The sequence below is a fragment of the Sinohyriopsis cumingii genome, chromosome 1, assembly GCF_028554795.1.
Source record: "Sinohyriopsis cumingii isolate HCF-2022 chromosome 1, ASM2855479v2, whole genome shotgun sequence".
NCBI classification, from domain to species: domain Eukaryota; kingdom Metazoa; phylum Mollusca; class Bivalvia; order Unionida; family Unionidae; genus Sinohyriopsis; species Sinohyriopsis cumingii.
The window spans coordinates 31609815-31634049 of NC_142961.1; the positions used below are offsets into that span (position 1 = coordinate 31609815).

General features: G+C 34.2%; 1 protein-coding gene across 1 annotated transcript in view; it reads right to left on the reverse strand.

Annotated features, from left to right (window-relative positions):
* The window catches only part of LOC149806645 (uncharacterized), a 108964-nt gene that overhangs the window by 58171 nt on the left and 26558 nt on the right, over nucleotides 1–24235 (reverse strand). The window contains exons 10-12 of the mRNA XM_089956069.1: nucleotides 19413–19597; nucleotides 6182–7092; nucleotides 1673–1744 (exon numbers count right to left, since the gene is read on the reverse strand). Of these exons, the coding sequence (XP_089812195.1) occupies nucleotides 1673–1744; nucleotides 6182–7092; nucleotides 19413–19597 (1168 nt within the window). The remainder of the gene's footprint in view (nucleotides 1–1672; nucleotides 1745–6181; nucleotides 7093–19412; nucleotides 19598–24235) is intronic.

The following is a 24235-nucleotide window of genomic DNA, read 5'->3' on the forward strand; positions in this document are numbered from 1 at the left end:
TTCAAGTCATAACAACTGACTAAATTTGATAACCGCATTTCACCAATTGCCAAATTTCATAAAATCAACCATTTGAAGTATGAGAAAAATATTCCTGAAGCAAAGTATGCAGCTCTCATATTTACAAAAATGGTGTACATGCACTCCTTTCATATAAACATCTGCCAGATATGCCCTTCTAGAGGAAGAAAGGTAAATGCTGCCAATTTTATTTAAGCACAGTCACTATTGCTAAGTAGCTTTTTGCAAATCAATGCAATTTTGAATACTTTAGATCAATTAGGAGACTATATTGTTACGAGTCTATGCTCTTAAAATAAGTAACAGAAAAGAGTGAAAGACAACATGCTTTGTAAAAATTTTCAAATAATTTATTTCCCAGAAAAGAAAGTGAAAATAAGAAAAAAGAACTTATGGTATTGCAAATTAAATCCCAAAATAGTCCAAGAATTAAAAGTCCTAATCACTGAAAGTCTTGTACAATTCCGAAAGAAATCCAAAAACTGAAGACAATGACATGACTGTTATAGCTTATAGAGTGTTGATGTTTCAACAGCCTTTTGTTGAATCACAGTAATATAATTTCAGGTCTGAATTCAGTATAAATTCCTGTGAATGTCTCTATCCAAGAATTTTATTAGATCACTTTTGCATTTCCAGAGAAAATAATCACCTGAATTCAATAATTCGATGAAATATAATTCATCCATCTGGACACAACATAATCCAACTTGAATGTGCTAGATGTTAAAGCATGAATGACCAAGTCCTCACAATCATAAGATTATATAGTTCTCTACTTGACACCAGGTTACAATTAGCATTTTCTATATTTAAAAAAAACAAAAACATTACCTAATGGAAAATAACCTTCTAGAATGATCCTGATGTTTACAAAATCAAAACCATAACCTGGATTACACTCAGGAAATTCCAAAACTTAGACCCAGATAAACATATTTACTTCTTCGATTAATATTTATCCTGATATTAGGCCCATACACAGAAAGAATAATTTAGCTATGTGTTAGTTGCTTACACAAAATGAAATTTAAAAAAGTCAATCAGGTCAAGCATAAATGAACTCAATTTTGGACAAGGTCAAGTCCATCATACAATGTTACGTTACAATAGCATGTAATGAAATAAAAGTCATTTTAAAACTAAGAAACAAAAAAATCAAAATATATATACAAAACAATATAATAATCCAGATTACATCCTTTGCCAGAGTCCAGTTACAATATGCATTGTAATTCATTTAGTTAGTTGTTGTTGTTGTTGTGTGGTTTAACGCCATTTTTCAGCACATGATAGGCTATACATGGCGGCCAGTATTAATGGTGGAGGAAGAACCCGGGAAAACCCCCAGAAAGAACCACCTACCCACGAGTAACTACTGGCAAGCTTTCTCACATAGCCACATTGGCCGAATCCGAGACTCGAACCGACGCAGACAGAGGTGAGATGGCAGTGATCCGTAATGGAGAGCGCTGTAGACCATTCGGCCACTCGGGGCCACACATTTAGTTAGTATGATATACACTATGTATCCACACAGTAACCAAAATACATCTTAAATTTCCTAGAGAAAATTGTAGTTTTTTTATGAAAACTTTGAAATCTGCATTTTAGAGCAGGGGTATAAAAAGTTTTCGAAAGAGAATTATACCGTTTTGGGGGTGCAGATTTCTTGCTTGTCGCTGCTGAATTTTCTTGTTCCTCCATAGCATTGAAAGAGAGTCTGAAACAGTATAACAAATATATTTATGTTAAAACAAGAATTCATGAAACCAAGATGATGCATCAATAACATGAATGGCTGCTGCTGACTGAAAGTGAATGTTGCAATTAATTTGGAGCAATCAATCATCATCTTTTATTTCCATCTACTCATCTTTTCCAAGACATAAAATAGTTTATTTGTGAAAACAGCGAATATAAAATTTAAGAAGGTACTGCATCTTATACACTCTGCCAAAATACTATATAATGATATCATTACCTCTAAGAGATCATTTTAAAAATGTTTCCATTGCTGATGAGACTTGTGTGGTACAAGCTTGTCGTGTGCATTTTCATTCTGAGGCTACAGTAAAACCTGTCTTGAGACATTCCACTATACCACAGACACACACACAAAGCTGACTCATAACAGGTTTGTGCAATGGACCAGTTTCAATGGTTGAAATTTAGATGTTTAAAAAGGAAAAGTACTGCACAATGTTGTATTCTTTATTCACAGTTCTTGTTAAAATATTGCATGCATTCTAGTAATGGCAATCAGTCAGAAATTCATAATCAAATAATCAATTCCACTTAACCAAGTGATAACTGATTATTATCAGTTACTAAGAGCAACTTTTAATTTTTGTTTGCTATACAATTATATCTTTGCTCAAGAGTTCAAAATCTTAATAAATGTACAGGAGTAATCTCTTTTAATGACATATTTTAACCTGATAAAATTGTTACAATTATTTCAATTGTGTTATTTTTGTTCTACAACTTTTGTTAAATGTAAGCAACATTTTATGGCTGATCAGTCTTATTTAACTGAAATACACTTGCAATCCCACAAAACCCTTTCATTCATATGTGATGTGTCTGTAATTTAAAGTACAGAGGGACATGGATTTCTTCTTTGTTATTATTTACAAATACTACAAAGGATTTTACGTTTAAGCTGAAACAAATATTCAAAATTTGCTGAAATTTATTAACTCAACAATTTAACCACTTAATCATGTAATCATGACTGTATGTTCCTAATTATGAAAGTTTGCACCTACAGAATATGGTATGGTTTTATATTTGTAAGTTGTGAAGGGAATAAATAATTGAGATCAACTTTAGTGGATTGAAAGCCCTTGCAAGCTTACCATTTACACAGAATTTTACCAACATTTGTGTTCTGCATGCAACTAAACAGATGTAGTCTCCCTTTACACACAATCAATTATGGAGTTTCACAACTGATTATCTTACTGGTTCACTCAACCAATTGATGATCGATTATAATCAATAATCAGAACAACATAATGCATTCATCTGAAAATACCTTTGTAGCAATATAGATATACATTTATGTTTGAAGATAATAAGTACATATACTGTGGTCCCCTTCATAAATGAGCCCCCCCTCCCCCCGCAACCAGCAGCCACCCACTTTTTATGGTCAGAATACCTAGACACTGACAAGTTTGTGTTCAAAAGTACTCCAAAAGAAATGCCACCCCTCTAACATATCCATTGGACAGCATATTAGTGCAAAAAATTCAAATTTACCCCTCACAAGTGGCCATATTTTATTATTAATATGTTTCCAGAACAACTACTTAATGCATAGGTTAAGGTAAGTAATCCAATTATCTTTCCAGATGTCTGTTTCCCAGAGTCAATTGTTGTTACTGAAAGAAGTGTTGGCTAAAGTACATCTACCACCAGGGTTAATATTATAACATTAATGCGAATGTTTACAGGAACTGGGATCAGCAATATTTTGGGCTTCACACAGCAGTTGAGGTTTTTTCTTTGATGATTATGACTTGACATAATTGTCAAGATTATGACATGGTCAGCAAAAGCTAAATAAGATTTTGTGGTTTAACACAGAGAAATTAACCTTAAACAAAACAGAGTTCTAGACAAAGACCAAAAAAATCATGTGACAGTACAAAAAAGGTATTTTGTCTGCTCTACAACAGTTTTGTCTGCATAATTCAAGTACAGTACTGTACAATTAGCAACATAGGAATAAATCATTACAAAACTTTAAAGTCATCACGCAAACAGAGAATTAATACTTTAGAAGAAAAAGTAAGTTAATTCACTTGAAGACAATAGGGAAAGTTTAGAGATCTTTCCCAAAACTTTAATGCTGGGAAGTTTCAAATAAACAACTTTGTAATAGATATGAAAAACATTCTGCAGCACTGGATAGATGGAAAGAGAATTATTTAAATGCCAAGCACTGTATGTACAAAGATATGACATTTTGAATGGTTTTACAATACACATGCCAACAATACTCCACTCACATTTCACCCTTACGAATAAGATTTATTAATTTATATTAACTTAAATAAGTCTTTTCTTAAGAAAAGAAGAAACAGGATTCTCAATAGATTTAAAAATTGATAGGATCTGTTGACCCTTTACACTAAAATATCAAAGAGTCAAAAGTGAAGGTTCACAGAGGAGGGGGATTCGATAGATTTAAGTGCTGTAACCAAGTTGTTTGATCCCTATTTGTATGGCTCACAGGCTAACAGTTTTGGGTAAAACCTTTGTAAAATAATTATCACTTACAAGTATTAAAGATAAAGATAAAGACCTACTTTCATCCCAGGCATTAAGGATTAACTCCAATGATAAATTAAACTTTCAACTGCTACAATTATGCCACTTAAGAGATTTTTCATTAGGACAGTACCAACAGTGTGTGTGTTTTCCCAAAAGATAAAGAAACAATACAAACCTCTGAATTATGTACATCCATGACTATTCCGTTTGAAACAGTTTGTTGGGTTTACAATCTATAACAAATGACACTAGTTGCATGACCTGCACAATTTATGCAACTGTTATCCATCCCATTTACTTTTTGTTTTATTAAGAACATTCCTTACTTTTTAAGTTGTCATAGTTCAAAGGATTAAATAAAGGTCAGTGGTGTTTTTTTTTGTGATATGGTTGTTTACAGCAGTGTTGTTTATAAAACAATCTGCACTTGCCTGCAGACACTTCTAAGCAGTCATGTTTACAAAAGGATTACATCAAGGTCACTTGTGTCTATATCTATTTTTGCATATTTGGTCATTCATTGCAGTGTCAAAATGCATATTCTGCATAAAAATCATCATTACTGGTTGTGTTCTCCATGTAGTCACTCATGATAGTGTATTTATATAATAAAAAAAACAAAACAATAAATCTGGTCATAAATTACAGGTGGTCATCCAAAATAGGATTATCTGTATTTAAAAAAATTCTATATTAAAAATTATTTTGCTTTCATTATTACAAATTAAAGTTCAAATGATCAGTTTCATGTTGTTATACGTATGAACTGGCAATATTCACCATCTTGAAAATCCGTTGCCAGGAACACTGGTTCTTCACCCACTGAAGACATTATGTGATTAATTTTTTGGTACACACAGCTGGGTTTTCTACACTGAGAGAAAACTGCTAATATCACATCTTTTATACATTGGCAAATGACCAAATATTTTATCCAAGGAGTCAAAATGCAGAATCACCAATTGGTATATGTCATTAAACAGGAGGCCCATGTGAGCCTGAGATCTATCAACTGGCTGACATCTGCCTGAGTCAAATGGAAGAGAAGCTGGCACAAAAGTATGGATCAGTAAAATGCATTCATTAAAATTTATTCCAATGCTCTTAACTGCATCCATTATGAAAACAATCATTTCCAAGTTTCTGTTTTCTGTATCTTAATATTTGATGGCACATCAGCATCACAATGTAATTCATGTCAAAGTTGGGTACAGTCTATAATCATTATTTCAAGATAAAATTGTTTATATGTGCTTCTATTTTACTAATAACAGCCCTATTTGAGTGTTGGCATAATTGGTATAAAATTGAAAAACTTTCAAAAAAGAATGCTTTTGTCAACTTTGGTCTGATTCTGCTGAGTGCATTTTGAGAAGCAGTTTACAGTTTTAGAAACAGTGGTTTTTCTATTTTTAGTCATAATGGATGATGATCATTTATATAAATTTTAAAGATATTCATACCAAGATGTTATTTTCCCCATAAATTTGATAAAATTCTGTTCATGCAAAGTAGTTGTTTAAAGGCTATTTATTATTTTCAGTACTGGTGACCATACCTCATGGGAGACTTACATCTGCAGAAGCTGAAAGTTTTTCACACAAGCATGTTCTGAGATACATTTTATCAAAACTGGTCCAGTGATTTTTTTAGAAGTTTAAAACAGCTAGATTAAAGGACAGACACATGATGCATAATGGATACAGGGCCATACCATATGCTCACTAGCTTTCAGCCAGGTGAGCTAAAATCTGCCAGAAATTCTGTTCTACACTAATGAAAACAAAATTTAAAATCCCACATAAATTTTCCCCACTTTGGTCTACTTTGAATATTCTACCCCAGAAAAGTTTCTAAATTTAGTAGAATTCTTTACCTTTTTCTTGTCCTGTTGAAGCTGACAGATGAATTCAAACTGCTAGGATTTTCTATCCTAACTATAGAACCTGTCGTGTTTCCACCAACATCAATAGGCTGGGATGATGATGGTCCTTCATCCGCCCCTTCTACCTGTGAAGAACATCTGTCTTCAGTTGAGTCTGGCACAGATGCACTTACTATTTCAGATAGCTTGTTGACTTCCATTCTCCCTGTTTCTTTTTTCTTTTCTCCAAACTGCTTGCTGCAACTCTTAGTTATAAGAAAAGAATTGCCATCCCCAGAATTTGGTTTATCTACTGACTTGTTCCATGTAGCTGCAGAATTGCAACATTTTGATCTTGTCCTACTTCTTCTCTGTGTTATATTTTGAGAATTCTGAAGATCTGTAGCTTGTTCCTTACTGACATTCACAGTCATGGAACCAGGTGCTGTGGAAACTGATTCAATCATATTAACTCTTATGTTAGTTTTTGACACAGAATATTTTCTATGTGAACTTTTCGGTGATGGTGGTTTACTCACAACTTCAACAATATGTACAGTTTTGTCCTCTACAACATTGCTCTTCATTGTTAATTCTCCTTCATTTGAGTTCTGTGCAATAACAGACACAGATGATTGCAATGAATTATTTGGTGATTTCAATGTCTCCTTCAGATAGGTACTCTTTAACTTCGGTGCCTTCCTTGACACTTCCTGAGTACTAGAAGTCTCTTTATGATGCAAATTATTATTTGGAAGACCCATGATGCCTGTTGCTGAATCAGTGGAGTAATCTAGTGGGATTTTTTTAGATGCTTCTATTAATGGTTGATAAGTTTGTGCTACAGAGTCCTCCAGGTGAGATACTGACATTGTCTTGGCTGCAGTTCTAAGCTCCATTATTGACTGGGATGTTTGTGATTCCTGGAATGTACATTGGACTATTTAATAATTACAATCAATAAGATAATGATTATGCTAATTTCACATTTAATACTATATTTTCACTGTTTAGAACCAAGTTATCAAAACACATTCTTATACAAAAATTACTTTAAAAAATCCTTTCATAATCAAATGCATAGTAACTTTGACAGCTTTAAACTTGAGTAAAAACCAGAATGATGTGACTGAAAAACAAATGCATAACAGCAATAGTTCCTACCTGTTTCTCAACTGACCCATCACCAGTGCTGAGGATGCCATGAATACTCATGAACAAAGTATGCCATATAAAAAATTAGTTTGGTCTTTTAATAGTTCACTGGAAGCATGGAATATATGCTGAAAATATCATGGAATATGACTGGAAATGTAAAGACAATTTGAATCTGCTTATAATTTATAGTGATAGCTCTCTAACTGTTGAAGCAGAGACCTTAATTGTTTCAACCATGTCAGGTTGCTTGTGAGTGTACAATGTCACACACATTGCTATTGATATTACTGGTCAGCGATCTTTTGATAGTTACCAATATGAATTATTAGAAATGGCTGAAAAGTGTTTATGTTAATACCATTTGAATTTACTTTTAATTTACAGTGAGTCTTCTAGGTGTTAGAGCTAAGACACGAATTGTTCCAACAAGCTGTCATGTTCAGTATGATTACACAATCATCATTTTTATAAATGTTTCATCTGGAAATTCAAGCACTTTTCAAAGTAAAACATTTCATTTTCAAACACAATAATTAAATGCACGTAAATTAAGAAAGAATTAGTGATTATGGTGTACCTAGTCAATACAATTTCAGATTCAAGTACTTCATCCTTAGACAAGAACTCTTACATAATTTTTGTTTGGGAAGAACAAGATGGCTGCCATGTATGGATAGTTCTAATACAGCTTCACTCATTATTCAATGAACTTGGTGTAAAAACTGGTGTTAAATATGCTAATGTCATGGAATTGTATAAATTATTTTATTTATTAAATACATGTACTTGGGTTTCGTTTTTTGTGTACAACAATACCAGAGGGTGATTTATGTATAGTGTAAAATATTTTGAAACAGTGAGCTCGGTTCATCCTATGCCGCATGTACGTGCAAAGTGCTTTTGATGGGAAGAACCAAATACTTTCAGCACACAGACAATGTATGGCGACATCGTCTGTGTATAAATGTCTCACTGTAAGACTAAATCTACACATTACAGAACATCTTGTCAGTGAGCAGTCTACTTTAAGGACTTGCACATCTTCAGCTGTAGAGGTATGCAAGTTATTTATTAATTTCTTGTGTATAAGTTATAACTATTGTACTATCATGTTTACTTTTGTATATTTTCTATGTAGCTATGGCTTATGTAGTATAATGCAAATATTTTCTATTCCTGTTTGCGACTTAGTAAGAGATTTATATTAGCAACATAAAGTTGCATTTTTAAGAAACGTTTAGTTGTTGCTGTTGTTGTGGGGTTTAACGCCCTTTTCCAGCACACGATAGGCTATACATGGCGGCCAGTATTAATGGTGGAGAAGAACCCAGGAAAACACCGGAAGGAACCACCTACCCAGGAAAAGTTACTGGCAAACTTTCTCACATACCCACATTGGCCGAATCCAAGACTCGAACCCTCGCATACAGAGGTGAGATGGCAGTGATCCGTAATGGAGAGCTCTTTAGACTCGTTTAGTACCGTAGGATTCTTATCAGGCACAGGTAGGTTCACTTCTGAACCTGTTTGTTGTTTTGTAATTATTGTGCTGATAATGTAATCTGTATAACTTACCACATTTAACATCATTAATCATATATGTCCGTGTCATGCAAAATTCTTGGTGTTAGATGTATTTTCAGTTGATCAGAGTCGCAGCTGTAGAGCTGACTGGAGTCATAGCTGTACAGCTGATCGGAGTCGACGTGGTACCAGCTGAAGAGCTAACCATAGAAGTTGACCACAGCAGCTGTAATGCTGAACCATAGCAGCCGTAGAGCCGAGTTAACAGTGTTACTGGTTGAGTAGCAGGTGATCAGGCATTGCTGACCAATTGGTGGGTGCTGATTGCTTGACTGACCAAGGAACTGAATGGTGGTCGGTGACTACCTGGAATACTGACTGTTTGATTGACCAGTGTGACTGGTAGCTAGGTGTGCTGGTGACAGAGTGTGAAACTCCATACATGTAATCTTTTAGCTGTGGGCTAATTTTGGGGGGTTCGTAATACCCAGTGTTTTGGGATAGTAAAGATATTTGGTATATCTGTCCCTTTGTTTTCATCATTTTGCTATTTGAGTAAAATATCTCATCTTTTCACTCGTTGAGTGAATACATTTTACTATATGAGTAAAGTACCACATCTTTTACTATCTGAGTAACACACAACATTCTTTTTGTATTGTGAAATCACTGTGAATCATTCACCTTTGTCCTTGTACTGTGCAAAGTCATTTATTTGTATTTTCATTTGTTGCTTTATTAGGTTTGTGCAGATTATGTTAATTTGTCCAACATTTAGATCTTATACACACATATATTAATCATAATTCTTTTCCCATTCAAGTCATTCATCATTAAACATTGTATTTGTATTACCATCAAGTGTTCTGTTGAAAATCTGAAATCCAACCCAGCTATCTTGCAACAAATGCTAATACCTATTGCCATAATTTATACTGTGGATTTACAACAATATTAAGTTAATGTCAGTGAAATATAATGTGCACATTTTCATTTATTCAAGTGAATTTGGAAACATGTTCAAAACAAAATATTTTAGGTTATCCAAGATGGCTAATGAAGTTGATTAATTTGAAATTGAACTACATCTACCATATCTGAACTTCAGATGATACCAACTCAAACACATTATGCAAGTTTCCTTTTCAAAAGTTTATGGCTATGTGCTAGCTATATATAAGGATCTCATATTATACTTTCTATCACTGTTATGAACAAGCTGAAAATATCAGAATCATGGAAACATATTTAAATACCAGCCTTGTAGGTTCCTTACTCAGCACACTTAGCTCAACCTTTTCTGCACCATTCTCTGGCCTTAGTATGTCTGATGTACCAGAAGATCAGACCACACAGATAATCCCATGCAGGAAAGTAATGTACAGAGTGAAAATGAAAACAGTGGTACAGATGATGATTTGTAGTTATCCAATATGGCTGACATTTATCCAGAATCCCTGAGGGTCAAACATAATAAATACAGTGTCACTGTGCATATAGATCCACAAAAGTTTGAGTTTGTAAAACAGATACTGGATTCAGAACCTTGCATGACTTATGTAGTTCAAGTGTTCAAAATGGTACTATCTACAGAGCAAAAGAGAAAAATACTGTGACAGCTACATTATATAAAACAGCATGTGTCTTACACATACAGGGGCTGAACTGTTTCACATGGTTAGATCATATTTTCTGTAAATGTAGACAGGATGAGAATACCCATGCTAAAGGCAGTCATATGCTGACATCTACACCAGATGTAGTACCAAACATGAAACAGCTCCTAAAGTCTTTGACCTAGATGACTCAGGCAATAAAATTAACACCCTCCAGAGTGTCAGGCAATTACAAGCTCCATAAATCATGACCATTACAATAATGACTTAAACCATAATGATTTCTCCATATGTGTACATCAACAACAATTAGGAACTTGGAGGCCCAACTTGAAGAATTAAAACTACATTTACATGCTATTAAGTCAGCACAGGGAAAGATTAATGAGCAAGTAACCTCATGTGAAACAGCAATTCCCACGGACTCCCAAAGAGAAACAATATCAGATGCTCCGACACAAAGAATCCCAATATCTGCCAAAAGAAAATGTAAAATGACCATGCACTGATACCCAAAGTAATCCTGCATTGCCAACAACAATACCCCCCTCTCAGTCATGTGTCACATCTGCAACAGCAATAAGTGTACACCCATGGCCCTCAGCTCAGACAAGTCTGTTGCCTGCACCAACAACTGCATTTCTCAGTGCTCAGACAAATGTGTCAACATCAGCTCGATTAGCTCCAACACATGAAACCACAAGCCAGAAAAGAAAGGACTCTAATAACTGGCTCCTCAATATTGAAAATTATAATACCAAGGAGATTTCTTAAAACAGATGTACATACTCTAAGAGGTGCAAAACTCGACAACTTCATGGACAGAATAATGAATACTGACCTAACCAAATTATTATTTTAATATTTGGAAATGATGCCAGTGATGGAAGGTCACTACATCAAATCAGAACAGATTTTGGAAGTTTACTGTATGCTGCTAGGTATTGCAGCCCATAAACATGTAAAATAATTATATCAGGACTACCTCCTCGTATGGACACCAGGGTGAAAGAAATCAATCATCTGATAATTGACCTATGTGAAAACTTCAACCTACAGTACATTCCACAATACACATCATTCTTTCTTCACAACCAGGATGTCAACCGAAGCCTCTACCAGAAAGACAAAATTCAGTTAAGCAGAATAGGAATCTCTCAACTACTGAGAAATATTAACATGTATGCCCCCTTTTTCAGGCACTATAATAAAAAGTACTGTCTCTACTATGGAGAAACTGGGCATGTGATACGGGTATGCCATCATGGCAAACTGATTGAGTGCTTCAGATACCATAAATCTGGACACAAGCAAAGACTCTGTCAATACATCCTAGGAAGCTGGCAAAAAAGGAGAATGCCAATGCTTCATTTATACAAAATCTAAATGAACCAAATGAGACTCTTGACTCTAACTATTCAATGGACACTATTGTAGATGCAAAAGTTAACAGATTTTCAGGCTTTGTATGTGACTTTGAAGATGCTAATATATAAGAACATTCAACATAGGAAATAGGATGTCAGAATGATAATAGTATGGAGACAATTTCAGTGAGTACCCCATTGCTCGATGACATACATATAATTGATATGAAACCAAATACAAAAGGTTTTAACACAAGTCACTTAAATGTACAAGGTATAGTGGAAAAATAGACCAGATTAAGTTAATGTTGTCTTCCAAGGAAAATAATATACAATGTTTTATGACTCACTGAAACCAAATTAAATGCTAACCACAATGATAATCTATTTCACTGTCAAGGCTACAATCAACCATTATGCAGGGAAAGAGAGACAGCAGGGGGAGGTGTTGTATACATTAGGGAAGATGTATATGCAGAAAGGTGACTTGACATAGAGTCACATGAAATTGAGAGTATCTGGGTGGAAATTTCTCAAAATAATGCAAAATCATTCCTAGTTGGTTTCATTTATAGGCCACCTTCCACCAAAGCAATATAGAATGATAACTTTTTGAAACAAATGGAAATTGTTCTTGCACAGGAGAAAGAAACATATATACTTCGTGATATAAATAAGGACCTTCTCAATACTCAAATAAGGAACAATTGGATGGAATTTACTGAATCATTAGGCCCAGTCCAGCTGGTAAATGAACCTACAAGGGTAACAGAAAAATCAAGCACTCTTATTGATCACATTTATACCAATCTACCAGACAATGTGGCTTGTGTTAATGTGCCTAATTTTCGTCTTAGTGACCAATATCCTACTTTTTCGACAAGAAAGGTTAAATGCAAAAGAAATAAAAAAAATATACACAAAACTATCACTTACAGATCGTTCAAATTTTTTTTTAATGAACAACAATTTCTCAATGACCTATATAAAGTTTCATGGAATATGATCCAAAATTTGGATGTCATTGATGAAGTTCTGAGGGTGTAGTCTCTAAGCATGCACCACTGAAAGTACATCAAGTAAAGAATGAAATCCAACCTAACTGGCTTACTACTGAAATCCTAGATGCTACGAAAACACGAGACCAATTCATGGCTATGGGAAACCATGCACAATATAAAGTATGGAGAAATAAAATAACAAGTATGATTAAAAAAGCTAAAAAAAACGTATTATCAATCATTGCTTGAAAACAAAATGAGCAACACAAACTCTGTTTGGAATGTCTTCAATGAACTCACTGGAGGAACACACAAAGATCAGACAAATAAAATTCACTCACTTCTGGTAAATGACACCATAGTCACTGATGACACTGACACTGCAAATGTTTTCAATGATTTTTTCACCAACATTACCACAAAATTAAAAGAACCAGTGACAGAAAACAACTTTAATGAACTGAAAAAGTTCTGCAGCAGCAAAATCTCTAAGGAGGTATGTTTTTCTATTCCACCAGTATCAAAAAACTTTGTTAAAAAATGTCTCAGTGAATTTGATACCAAGAAAGCTACAGGACTGGATCAGATTGGTCCATGACTCATTAAATCTCTTGCCTCTGCTATTTTAAATAGCATAACATTCATAATCAATTTAGTATTGCAACCTCATCTGTCCCCAAAATAAGGAAAACTGCAAAAGTAACTCCTATTCACAAATCTGGTTCTAAGGATGATGCTGATAACTACCAACTAATCTCAATACTACCAAACTTGTCAAAATTGATTGAAAAACATGTCCATGACTGATTTGTATCATATTTAACCAAACACTTGCTGTTACACCCAAATCAATCAGGCTTTAGACAGAAACATTCATGTGAGACTGCCTTGATCTCCCCAACTGATAAATGGCTTTAAGCTCTTGACCAAGGCAGAATAATAAGATCTGTATTTGTAATTTCAGGAAAGCTTTTGACATGGTGGATCATAAAATCCTTTTGAAGAAACATAAAATCTACCAATGTGATGAAAGCACAGTTAGATGGTTTACTTCATACTTAAGTGAAAAACATGTTTATATAAATAATGTTCTGTCTGAACCTGGAACAATTAGATATGGAGTACCACAAGGCTCAATTCCAGGTCCATTACTATTTCTTTTATTTATTAATTTCCAGCCACTTTTACTAGGGGACTCTATATCATCTACAGATCTCTATGCAGATGACACAACATTGTCAGACATCCAGAACACAAAGCATGAACTCAAAATTTCTTTACAGAATGCCCTAAACAAACTGGAAAACTGGTGCACATGCAATGGCATGGTGGTAAATACTGGTAAAACTAAAATATTACTCATCTCAACATGGCAAAAAAGAACACATGTAAAATAGTGATGAACTATGTCTGACATGGAAGGATACAAATGTGCAAATGGTCTGTCATGATAGACTACTTGGTGTTTTGGTAGATAATAACCTATCATGGACTGAACATATCAAACAGATCAGTAAAAAATGTCAATTCAAGTTTATGGCTTCTCAGTAGGATAAGACATTTTCTCCCTGAAAGGCACATAAAACAGTTTATAACAGTTACATACAACCCTATCTAGACTACTGTAATGCAGTATGGGGTAATTCAAATGATAAAAACATAGCAAAGCTGGCACATCTTCAAAAATGAGCATTTGGACTAATATCAATCCAAAAAGAAAGCAAGGAAAATTTAGCTGGTAAGATAAAAATATCTATTAAAGATCAAATACGTTTGAGCAAAGCCAAATTAATAATTAATGTACACCTGAATATTTACAATCACTATTCCAGTATGGCTATCTGGCAATACTCCCCACCTGCGGTCCATGTCTACCAAACAGTATAAAATTCCCAAACCAAATAAGGAATTATTTAAAATAAGTTTCCAGTGCTCTGGAACTTTGCGCTGGAATAGTATTCCAGTTGAGATTACAAATGCCCACTCTATTACCTTCTTCCAAACCCAATATATCCAGTGGCTTCAAAGATGCAGCTAAATAAATAAACTCCTTTGTATGAGGGCCTCAAGGTGGATTAGTTCTTAGCTAATTGTGTTACCCTCTTTAAATAAAGTCATCATTAATATTATTATTATTATTATTATTATTATTATTATTATTATTATTATCATGATCAGTCTTAGTCTCAGGACATGTGACAGTTGGAACAGTGTCTGCTTTCCCCACTGAGGCCATTCATTTATTTCCAGGCAATGACCTAGCTGGAGATAAGGTTGTGGTTAATCCACTTGTAACTGACAAGCCTCATTTGGATCAGAAAGTCAGGCTTTTGATGAGGTCAGTTTCACTTCTTGTTTGGATCATCAAAAGGTATTGATCACAGTGATCCTCTTTTAACTGCTCATTCTCTTTATTCGAATCAGGGTGATAAATGACAATCACTTGTCATCGAACAGGAAAAAGATCCTGAGATCTCCTGTTTGTTTCAAAGGACCATTAGTGAAACTGATGCCACAGAAGTACCTGTCAGTTATTTCATTAAAAATGGAATTCTTATGAGAAAATGGAGACCTCCCGAGGTACCTTCTGGTGACAAGTGGTCAGTGAACTATCAAATTGTAGTTCCAAAATCTTCCAGACAGGAAATTCTTAGTCTGGCCCATGAAACTCCTTTGGCCGGTCATTTTGGATTAATAAGAATTATCACAAGATCTTGACTCACTTCTATTGGCCAAAAATCAAAAGTGATATTTTCAAATACTGTAGATCTTGTCATACTTGTTAAATGGTAGGAAAACCAGATCAGAAGATACCTAAGGATCATCTGCAACCTACTCCTGTTTGACAAACCATTTAGCACCGCTCTGGTGGCCTAGTGGTCAGAGCGTCTGAATCGGATGCCGGAGGTAGTGGGTTCGATCCCCACTCGAGTCATATCAAAGACTTACAAAAATGCTACTAACAGCTGCCTCGCTTGGTGCTCAGCATTAAGAGGTTAGTCTTAGGAATGGTCGGCCTGGTGTCAGGATAATGTAACTGGGTGGGACATCATGCTACATGTCTGCGGCATGATGCTCCAGCTTTTTTTTAAAGCTATGTTAAAAATCCAAATCACACACACACAAACCATTTACAGAATAATGGTAGAGTGTGTTGGTCCCTTACTTAAGATCAAGTCAGGTAACCAAAACTTGTTGACCATAATGTGTGCGTCAACAAGGTTTCCAGAGGCAATTTTTTTGAGGAATATTAAATCAAAAACAATAGTAAAAGCTTTAATAAAGTTTTTTTTACTCAATTTGGCCTTCCCAAATCTGTTCAGTGTGATAAAGGGTCAAATTTCATGTCTGGAATTTTCCAGCAAGTTAGGTACAAATTAGGCATCCAACAATTCAAATCTTCCGCCTATCACACTGACAGCCAAGGGGCTTTAGAAAAAGTATAATCCAAATGGACAAAAAGAGCATCCGAGCAGAAAAAGAGTAATCCACATATAACATGATAAAAATTCAATGAGTATATGTTCAAAATGATTTATTTATCCCTCTGGACTTTTAACATCAATTACTGCTTCAAGTTTTTGTATATCACACTTTGGGCTTTAAAAAACAACAGACTCTCATACTGCATTTCAAAACACTTTGTACCAGCTGACACAATGTTTTGCACACCAGCAGAGCACTAAGTGCTGGGTTACAGAGCCTGGATCTGAATTCAGTTTTATTTTTGCTAACAATACTGAACAATCTCTCGCAGTCAACATTAGAATGGTAATGAACCAATATTCCTTTTATAACCTGACAAAGAAGAGGAAATTTATATCTTACAGTTACTGGGTCTTTTAGCTGGGAAATAAGATGAAAAAAAAATAACTCTGTCTGCATGAAGTACATTGTCAGGTAGAGTGCCAACTTGATACTTCAGGAGTTCTCCTTCTAATTTATCAGCAGCCTTTCCTGCAGCATGGTGCATCATATGACAGAGACAACATGATATGAACAATGATGGAGACATTTTTCAAAATATAGAATGCAACTCCTTGATGAATTTCAGTCATCACTGATGCAGTATCAGCTGAAAACCCCATACAGTTCTGCCAACTTATGTTTATTCAAAGCATTATCAAGCAAATAAAAAAATGTTTTCTCCAGTGGAATCTACTGTTATTTCTGGTTATGAAAGAAGAGCACTCTGACTTTGCCCTTTTAGTTGTCAAAGACTCTTACACAGACTGGATACAGCTTTTTTTCATCATAATCACTACTCCTGTCTGTTGCAATACTAAACGGCCCAATTTTCATGGCTTCTGCAATTTTACGTGAAGTATCTTCTACTAAACACCTAACAATATTTGATGATTTTGTTCTTGCACATGCATAATTTCTGCAATTTTGGAATCAGGAAACATCTGTTTGAACAAAGGACCAATAGGCGTAGTCCATGTTCTATTAAGAACTCAGTAGATAATGCCTCAGCACTTACAAAATTCATGTCCACAATTTAGTTCTGCTGTAAAAATAGAAGTTACCTTAGTATTGGAGTTAATAAAACGAGCTAACTCAAGGTTTCTTGGTTTTACCACCATGACCAATATTAAAATCCTTTCCACAGAGCCTACTAGGGGCATGAAGCTGCCCTAGAATGGAATGACGTATTGTGTAATTCAAGTATTCATCTCTGAATCGGTTTTTTGTCTTTTCCTAATCCATCTGTGATATTATTTGAAAAATATTTTTGCTCTAACACATGCATCAACTAGAATAAATCTGACGACTTTTAGTGCCAAATACCTAGAGACTGGTTCTGTACCAGATATGAATTAGAACAAAGAATCTGAGAGCAAAGATTAAAAGTTAGAAAACCAGTCTGTTCTCTCCTAACTAAGCCATACAGCTGCTATAAATAGAAACCGAGGTCAAAAGTTGAAAGTAGAAACCAACATGTTTCTTGGGCAGCTGCTATAAATAGAACATAATACTGTTAGGAAAGTGCATGCAAGTCTATGGACAAGTGCACTCTTATGTTGAAGTTATATAGAAGCCATCTTTTCTAGAATACGGTCTGTGGGATTAATGGGATGTTAATAAAAATGAGAAAAAATTTTTTTTTAAGGGGATATACCCAAAACACGTAATCTGAATACATTTACGAGTAAGGCGTAATTTAGTGAAAAAAGCATTATGATGATACCAAAAACGTAATGGTTGGCATGTATGTGATATATTCATTTACTACTGTTTGCTGTTAGGGAATCAGTTCAAAAATCTTTAGGATTCAGTCCCTCTGAACTGGTTTTTGGACTAACTGTGCTTGGACCATTGAAGTTGTTGAAAGAGAAACTTCTTTCTAATGAAGATACTGAAATTAATCTTCTTGATTATGTTTCCAATTTTAAGTATAAGTTGTCAAAGACTTGTGAGGTTGCATGAGTGAATCTGCACTCTACTCAGTCAAAAATGAAATTAAGATATGATAAAAACTCAAAGGAAAGGAGTTTTCAGCCTGATGAGTTCTGACTCTCTTGCCCATACCACAAAATCCTTTTCAGGCCAAGTAGTATGGTCCCTACACAGTTGACAGTTAAGTAAATGATTTAAATTACATCATAAATACTCCTGGGAGGCAAAAACAACAACAACTATGCCACATACACATAATAAAGGAGTATACTGAAATAGATAGCCAGGTTAAACATGCAATTAATTTAGTTGTACCTGTCCCACTCAGGGAAGATTTAAGTGAAGGAATACCATCAGACTCTACTGATTTTGGAGTGACAAATCTTCAGAATTCAGAAATTATGAATGATCTGGACCAGAAACTTTCACATTTGCAACAGCAAGAAGGGAATGAACATAAACAATTATTATTTGAATATGAGCACTTATTTCCAGATGTTCCTACAAGAACAAAATTTTCCATGACAATGAAATTGTAAATTCCAAACCTGTGAAACAACACCCGTACAGGATAAAACCTCTCAAACAGGAATACTTGAGAAAAAAAAGAAATTCAGTATTTGCTGGAGAATGATAAGGTAAAGCCAAAATGTCTCACTTGTGAACAATGTTATAATAATCTAGCTTTCTGCTTAAGAATGCAAGGCAAGAAACACCAGATAATCATTTCCAGACAAATTCATGCCCCGAACCATCATTTGTTACACCACTGACACATTAAAGATACTATTTGGTTTGAGATCATGGCTTGTTGATCAATTCAACCAGAAAAGTGACACCACTGTACAATCTGCAAAAGGCACATGAACAAGCTGCTGAGAAGAATCAAATCTGCCACTGCTCTGAGCAGACCAATGAGTTGCAGAAACTCTCTTTCAAATATCCATTATCTGTCAGAAAACATCTCGGTGACCTTAACATTCCACATCATGCATGCTTGAAGGAGGCAAAAGAGGGCTGAGGTTTGTAAAAAATTCCATGCCCTGATTAAAATAACACCAGGATGGACTGAAGACTAGCTGTTCCCAACTGAATAAAAACCATCTCAAAAGGGACAGAAATTAAACAAATAAAATCAGATGACGCTAAAAGAAAACAGGAAGAAGGTAAATCTTACTTTGGTGTCTCCTTCTTGTATCATGCTGAGCTTCGATGATGGTTTCTTTTTAACTGTATTGACAACACTCTCTTGAGAGCTTGTAACACTGTTACCTTGGGAGTCTTGAGATAAATTCTGATTGTCCTGAGATTTCATGGACATTTGGGAATCATCTGTGAGCCTTTTTTCTGTTTCTACCTCATCTGTCATAATATTAGCAATAATTAGTATTATATTACTTTTAGTATTATTATCAAAATTAGGATAAAAAACAATGCATACAAAGTTTCATAAAGATATCATAAATGATTTGAAAGATATGAACTGACAAGAGTGTGACAGAGAAATGGATGGAACCATTTTGTTTTCTAAAAATGGGGATAAGTCTTAAAACGCTGAACAGAAAGAGCACATTCTGTTAAAAGACACATTCTCAAATCAGGATACAACAGCATTTACTGTAGTATCATCAATTTTCTTGGGGGACCAATTTTTGTGGTCTTCATTGTTGCCCTGAACCCAGAATTTAAATCCCCAATGAAAAATGAGACAGATAGGATGATGACCCCCATTCCCCATTTTCTTTGTGTTTTATTCCTAGAAATTAACACATCTACTAGTATTTGACAAATCAAGGTCAATACTGTAATTTGGTAATTAAATATTAGCTTTTACATGTGTTTTACTTTTTATTTTAACCTTCTGAAACAAGAATTATATATCATTTTAAATTGTTTCAATGCACATGTTAAGGTATCTGATAGTTGTAATTTTACACTCACTGCCTTAAATCAATATGTGAAGTAAGTAAGGAGAGAGAAAATAAAGAAAAAGCATAAGGTATTCAAACAATAGTAATACTGAAAATGAAAGAAAAAATAATACAAAATAACTGTAAATGAAAATTAAATTTAATATTTATTCAAATCAATCCTTTGTTTGAGTGCAACTGTTGTTGAAACATACAAATCCTTCTGAAAGCACATTTCATTTTATCCATGCATTTTTAATCCAAAAGAACAACAACCCTGTAAAATACTATAACTATTTCTTGAAACACTATTATTAATGAAGCACTATGTATGTACATTAATTACAGCAGAGTATTAAAGCTCACACTTCACAGATTTTTGGACAAAACCATTGTATCAACATCAAGTCAATTAAGTCTCATGGTACACACAAATGTTTCACAGGTAAATAATCCACAAAAATTGCTGAATTGCACAAGCTGCCTGGTAAGCAAGCGCCTGCACCATGTTCGCAGATTCTTACAGGTCAGAAAGTCCAGGAACTGAGGGGAGTCTAAGTTAAATTTACCACTCTTAAGCCACTGTATTAATGCCATGATCGTTGGAAAGTACTGATGGTGCAACTTGGTGGACAGTGATTTAAGTAAAAGATCATTCATATGTACTTTAATAACCAATTGGCATTGTGTTTTTGGCTGTGTCGGCTTCCTTTGATGTTGAGTACTCAAAACAAAAACATGGCAAAAGTGATTAATCTTGACAGGTATTTTATTTCTGCTCATTTAGATGGAAGTATTCTTTTAGTGTTGTTGGCTGCGTCGGCTTTGACTGAAGTTATTCACTTGGTCGAAAACACGGTGCAAGTATTGAACTTGCCAGGTCTTTGATTTGTTCTCATACAATAGGTAGTATTGTTTTAAACATTAAAGTGACTGCTGTTTGCGTTGGCATAGTTTTATTCTTTTGTATTCTTTTTCTTGGGTATTTGTAGAGGTTAAGGCTATTGATTTGTCTTTTTCCTGGTGCAACATGTTCTTCAGTTTAACAAAATCCCTCTCCCCTACTATTTTTCAGTCATATAACATCCACAAGTCACATAGATAAAGCCCATTTCACTTGAAAATATTTGGCACCATGCTTTTTCAATATAGACTGGTCCACTACACAAGTGTTTATCAAACTATAGTTAATCTGGGACAAATTGTTTCAAATTCAAGAAACACATCTGTTTTCTTGTATTATATAAATAAAAATTAGCAGCATTTTGTCAATTACCTTTTACTCATGAGTTCTAATAAAGTCTGTTTATTTTATTTCCTACATATAGTCCACACCCTTGGGCATTAGAAACATATGACCTCTGCACTAAGTTGGAAGAAAGATTAAATGTTTTGTCACAACTTTAAAAAAAAGTGGGAATGTAATTTCCTGAAATCTAAATGACACATGAAAATTTAAGAATGTTATTCCAAGTCATAAAAGGAAGATTTTAAAATATTTTTGCACAAAGAGCAATGACTCTAAATCTACCTCATATGTTAATTATATAATTTAAATAAAACCATGTTTCTATATCATTTATGTAATTTTTTTAATGTTTAGTCTGTTTCAAACTTTTTTTCAGAAAGTTGATTCCTGTTTCAGCCATTTCATCCTAAAATAAAGCCAAAATGTAAGACACCTGCCTTGACACACATACAGTCCAACAGGTCTTAATCAGAAGCCTATGGGAAAAACTGGCCTATTAACACAGGTGACCTCTAAATGAAAATTCACCTTTCAATCTTGGTTCCTGACATAGGTATAGTTATTATCATTTATGTTGTTTAAATTGTAAAAAATATCTTTAGTCAATATTTAATGTTCAGATATTTTTTGAAAGTCTAGCAGTTTTTCCCATTCCAAAACCATATCTAGCAAGTGCTAATACTTCTACTAGCATCCCCACCAATCATCAACCTTGTTAAAAATTAGTTGGGCAATTAACATAATTATCTATTTAAAGGATCTTTTTACCATTCATTTACTGTGATGGTGTTACATAAATTCATATTTATTTTAGTTTAATCATTTGTCAGTTTTAAAATTTTTATTCTATTATATGCTATTATAATGTGAATTTATTCACTGGAGATATTTTTCCAGAAAATCAGATAACCTGAATCATTCTTTTTGTAAATACCAGGTGGTTTTTCTAAATTCTGACCTTGTTTCAGAATTTGTAGCAACCTTCGTAAACAAGTTCTATTTTATTTTAAAATGACTGGTTTTTGTCAGGGTCATTTTTGGTGTATGTGACAAACACGATCATGTGACTCCCTCCCCCTTTGATTTCCTAATTCCGTTTTTTCCATTACTGCGCATTTGTTAGTTTTAATAGAGATGCATAGAGAGAGATTTTTCAGTTTTGGGGCTTTATACTCTGATGTCAAGTTATTTTGTTGCAACCAGATCTTGAGTTATAAAATTTCTTCAGATCAGTTAGATTTCAAAAGGATTAATTCTTTTTTTATGAAAATATTCTGAGGAGTACTCACACAGAAATTTGGATTTCCAACACCGGAGTGTCATTATTTCTATTTCTACAAGGAACTGTAGATAAGCACAGTACTGACTACAGCATACGTCATTATCATCCATCTTGGATTTTCCATCAGGATTCGACTTGAAATTATTAGAACATTTATTACTAGGACTTTTGCAATTTAATTTGTGGATTATTCTTGGATTATTTTTGGATTTGATTCTTGAAACCATATGTTCTTCTCCTTTTTTCATTTTTACAGAATTTTTCCAGGGAAATAAATTATTTGTTCAATTTTAAAAAGCTTGCTATTTTCACTCTTTTTGTGTTACTGTTTATTCGAGCCTAAACATGTAACAATGGAAAAAAGTTTTTCTATTTTTCCTGTATTATGTTTCTGTTTGTATTTAGCAAATAGAAAGCTCAACTACTAGTACACTTCAGCTGGAGTCTGTGTCCTCAGAAGTAACAAAGCTAGGCAAAATAAAGAAGGTATAAAGCCAATGACTGTCACGTCACCCATGTTAAAAGACCTGTCAGGCCTTTTGTGTTGTGTATACTGAAAACTCTAGTCGATTACCCAATTTTTTAAGCTGTTGACCTGTCATATATTACCAGCACAAGACCATCAGACCTTGAATATTTCTTACTTGTTCCTATAAATTGAAGAAAATTTGCTTTGTAAACCTTAAATCATCCAAAAAGTCATAAAAGTGCACTGATGCAAGTGAAGTTGATCATTAGTGAGGAACTGGTTGTGTAAAATGTTACTGGATTTTAGCATGCAAAAAGCCAATCATAAATCAATGCTTGATCTTCATGAAATCAAATGTTTGTGTCGTCCACAGTTAAAACAAATCATCAGAAGTATCGGCTTAGTGCATGTTCTAGATGGATGACTATGAGCTTGTTTTAAGTATGGATTTATCAGCTGGCAGGCACAGTGAATTCGTCTGCTACAAGACATAATGCAATTCAGGACTGTAAAAGTCCCAGGACATAAAAATGCAAACTATGATAAAAATAAAACATTGTGACTTTTCTGGATCACTGGAAAAAGACTTGGACATGGGTTAAGTATGATCATTGTAAACCGAGTCGGCAAATCATTTGAGTTCCTTATTCAAAGGCATGTCCAATTTTTAAAATTGATCCACTGATAGCACATGAAAGAAGCAAAGAACATATTGCTAGTAAATCAAACATCCCACTTATATCAATGATATACTAATTGCTCAAGCCTTCACAAAGCTGAGTGCAGACCAAAAGATAACACTTGAATGTCTTTTCAACACTGCATATGGGGTGAATAAAGCTGGAATCCATTCTCTGATTTTGAGTTAGCTTGTAACATTCAGTAAAAGATTGGTCTAGATTTGGGACAAACTTCCATCAACTCCACATTCTGTTCCATGACTATACCAATACAAAGCGAATCAAAAGTGAAAATTTCCAGACCCTGATATTGAAGGAAAATCTCAAATGTACCATTATGATTATCCAGGTTTTGCTCATAACTACATCTCATAACGCATTTGTACATACGGATTTATGCAGATTTTTCC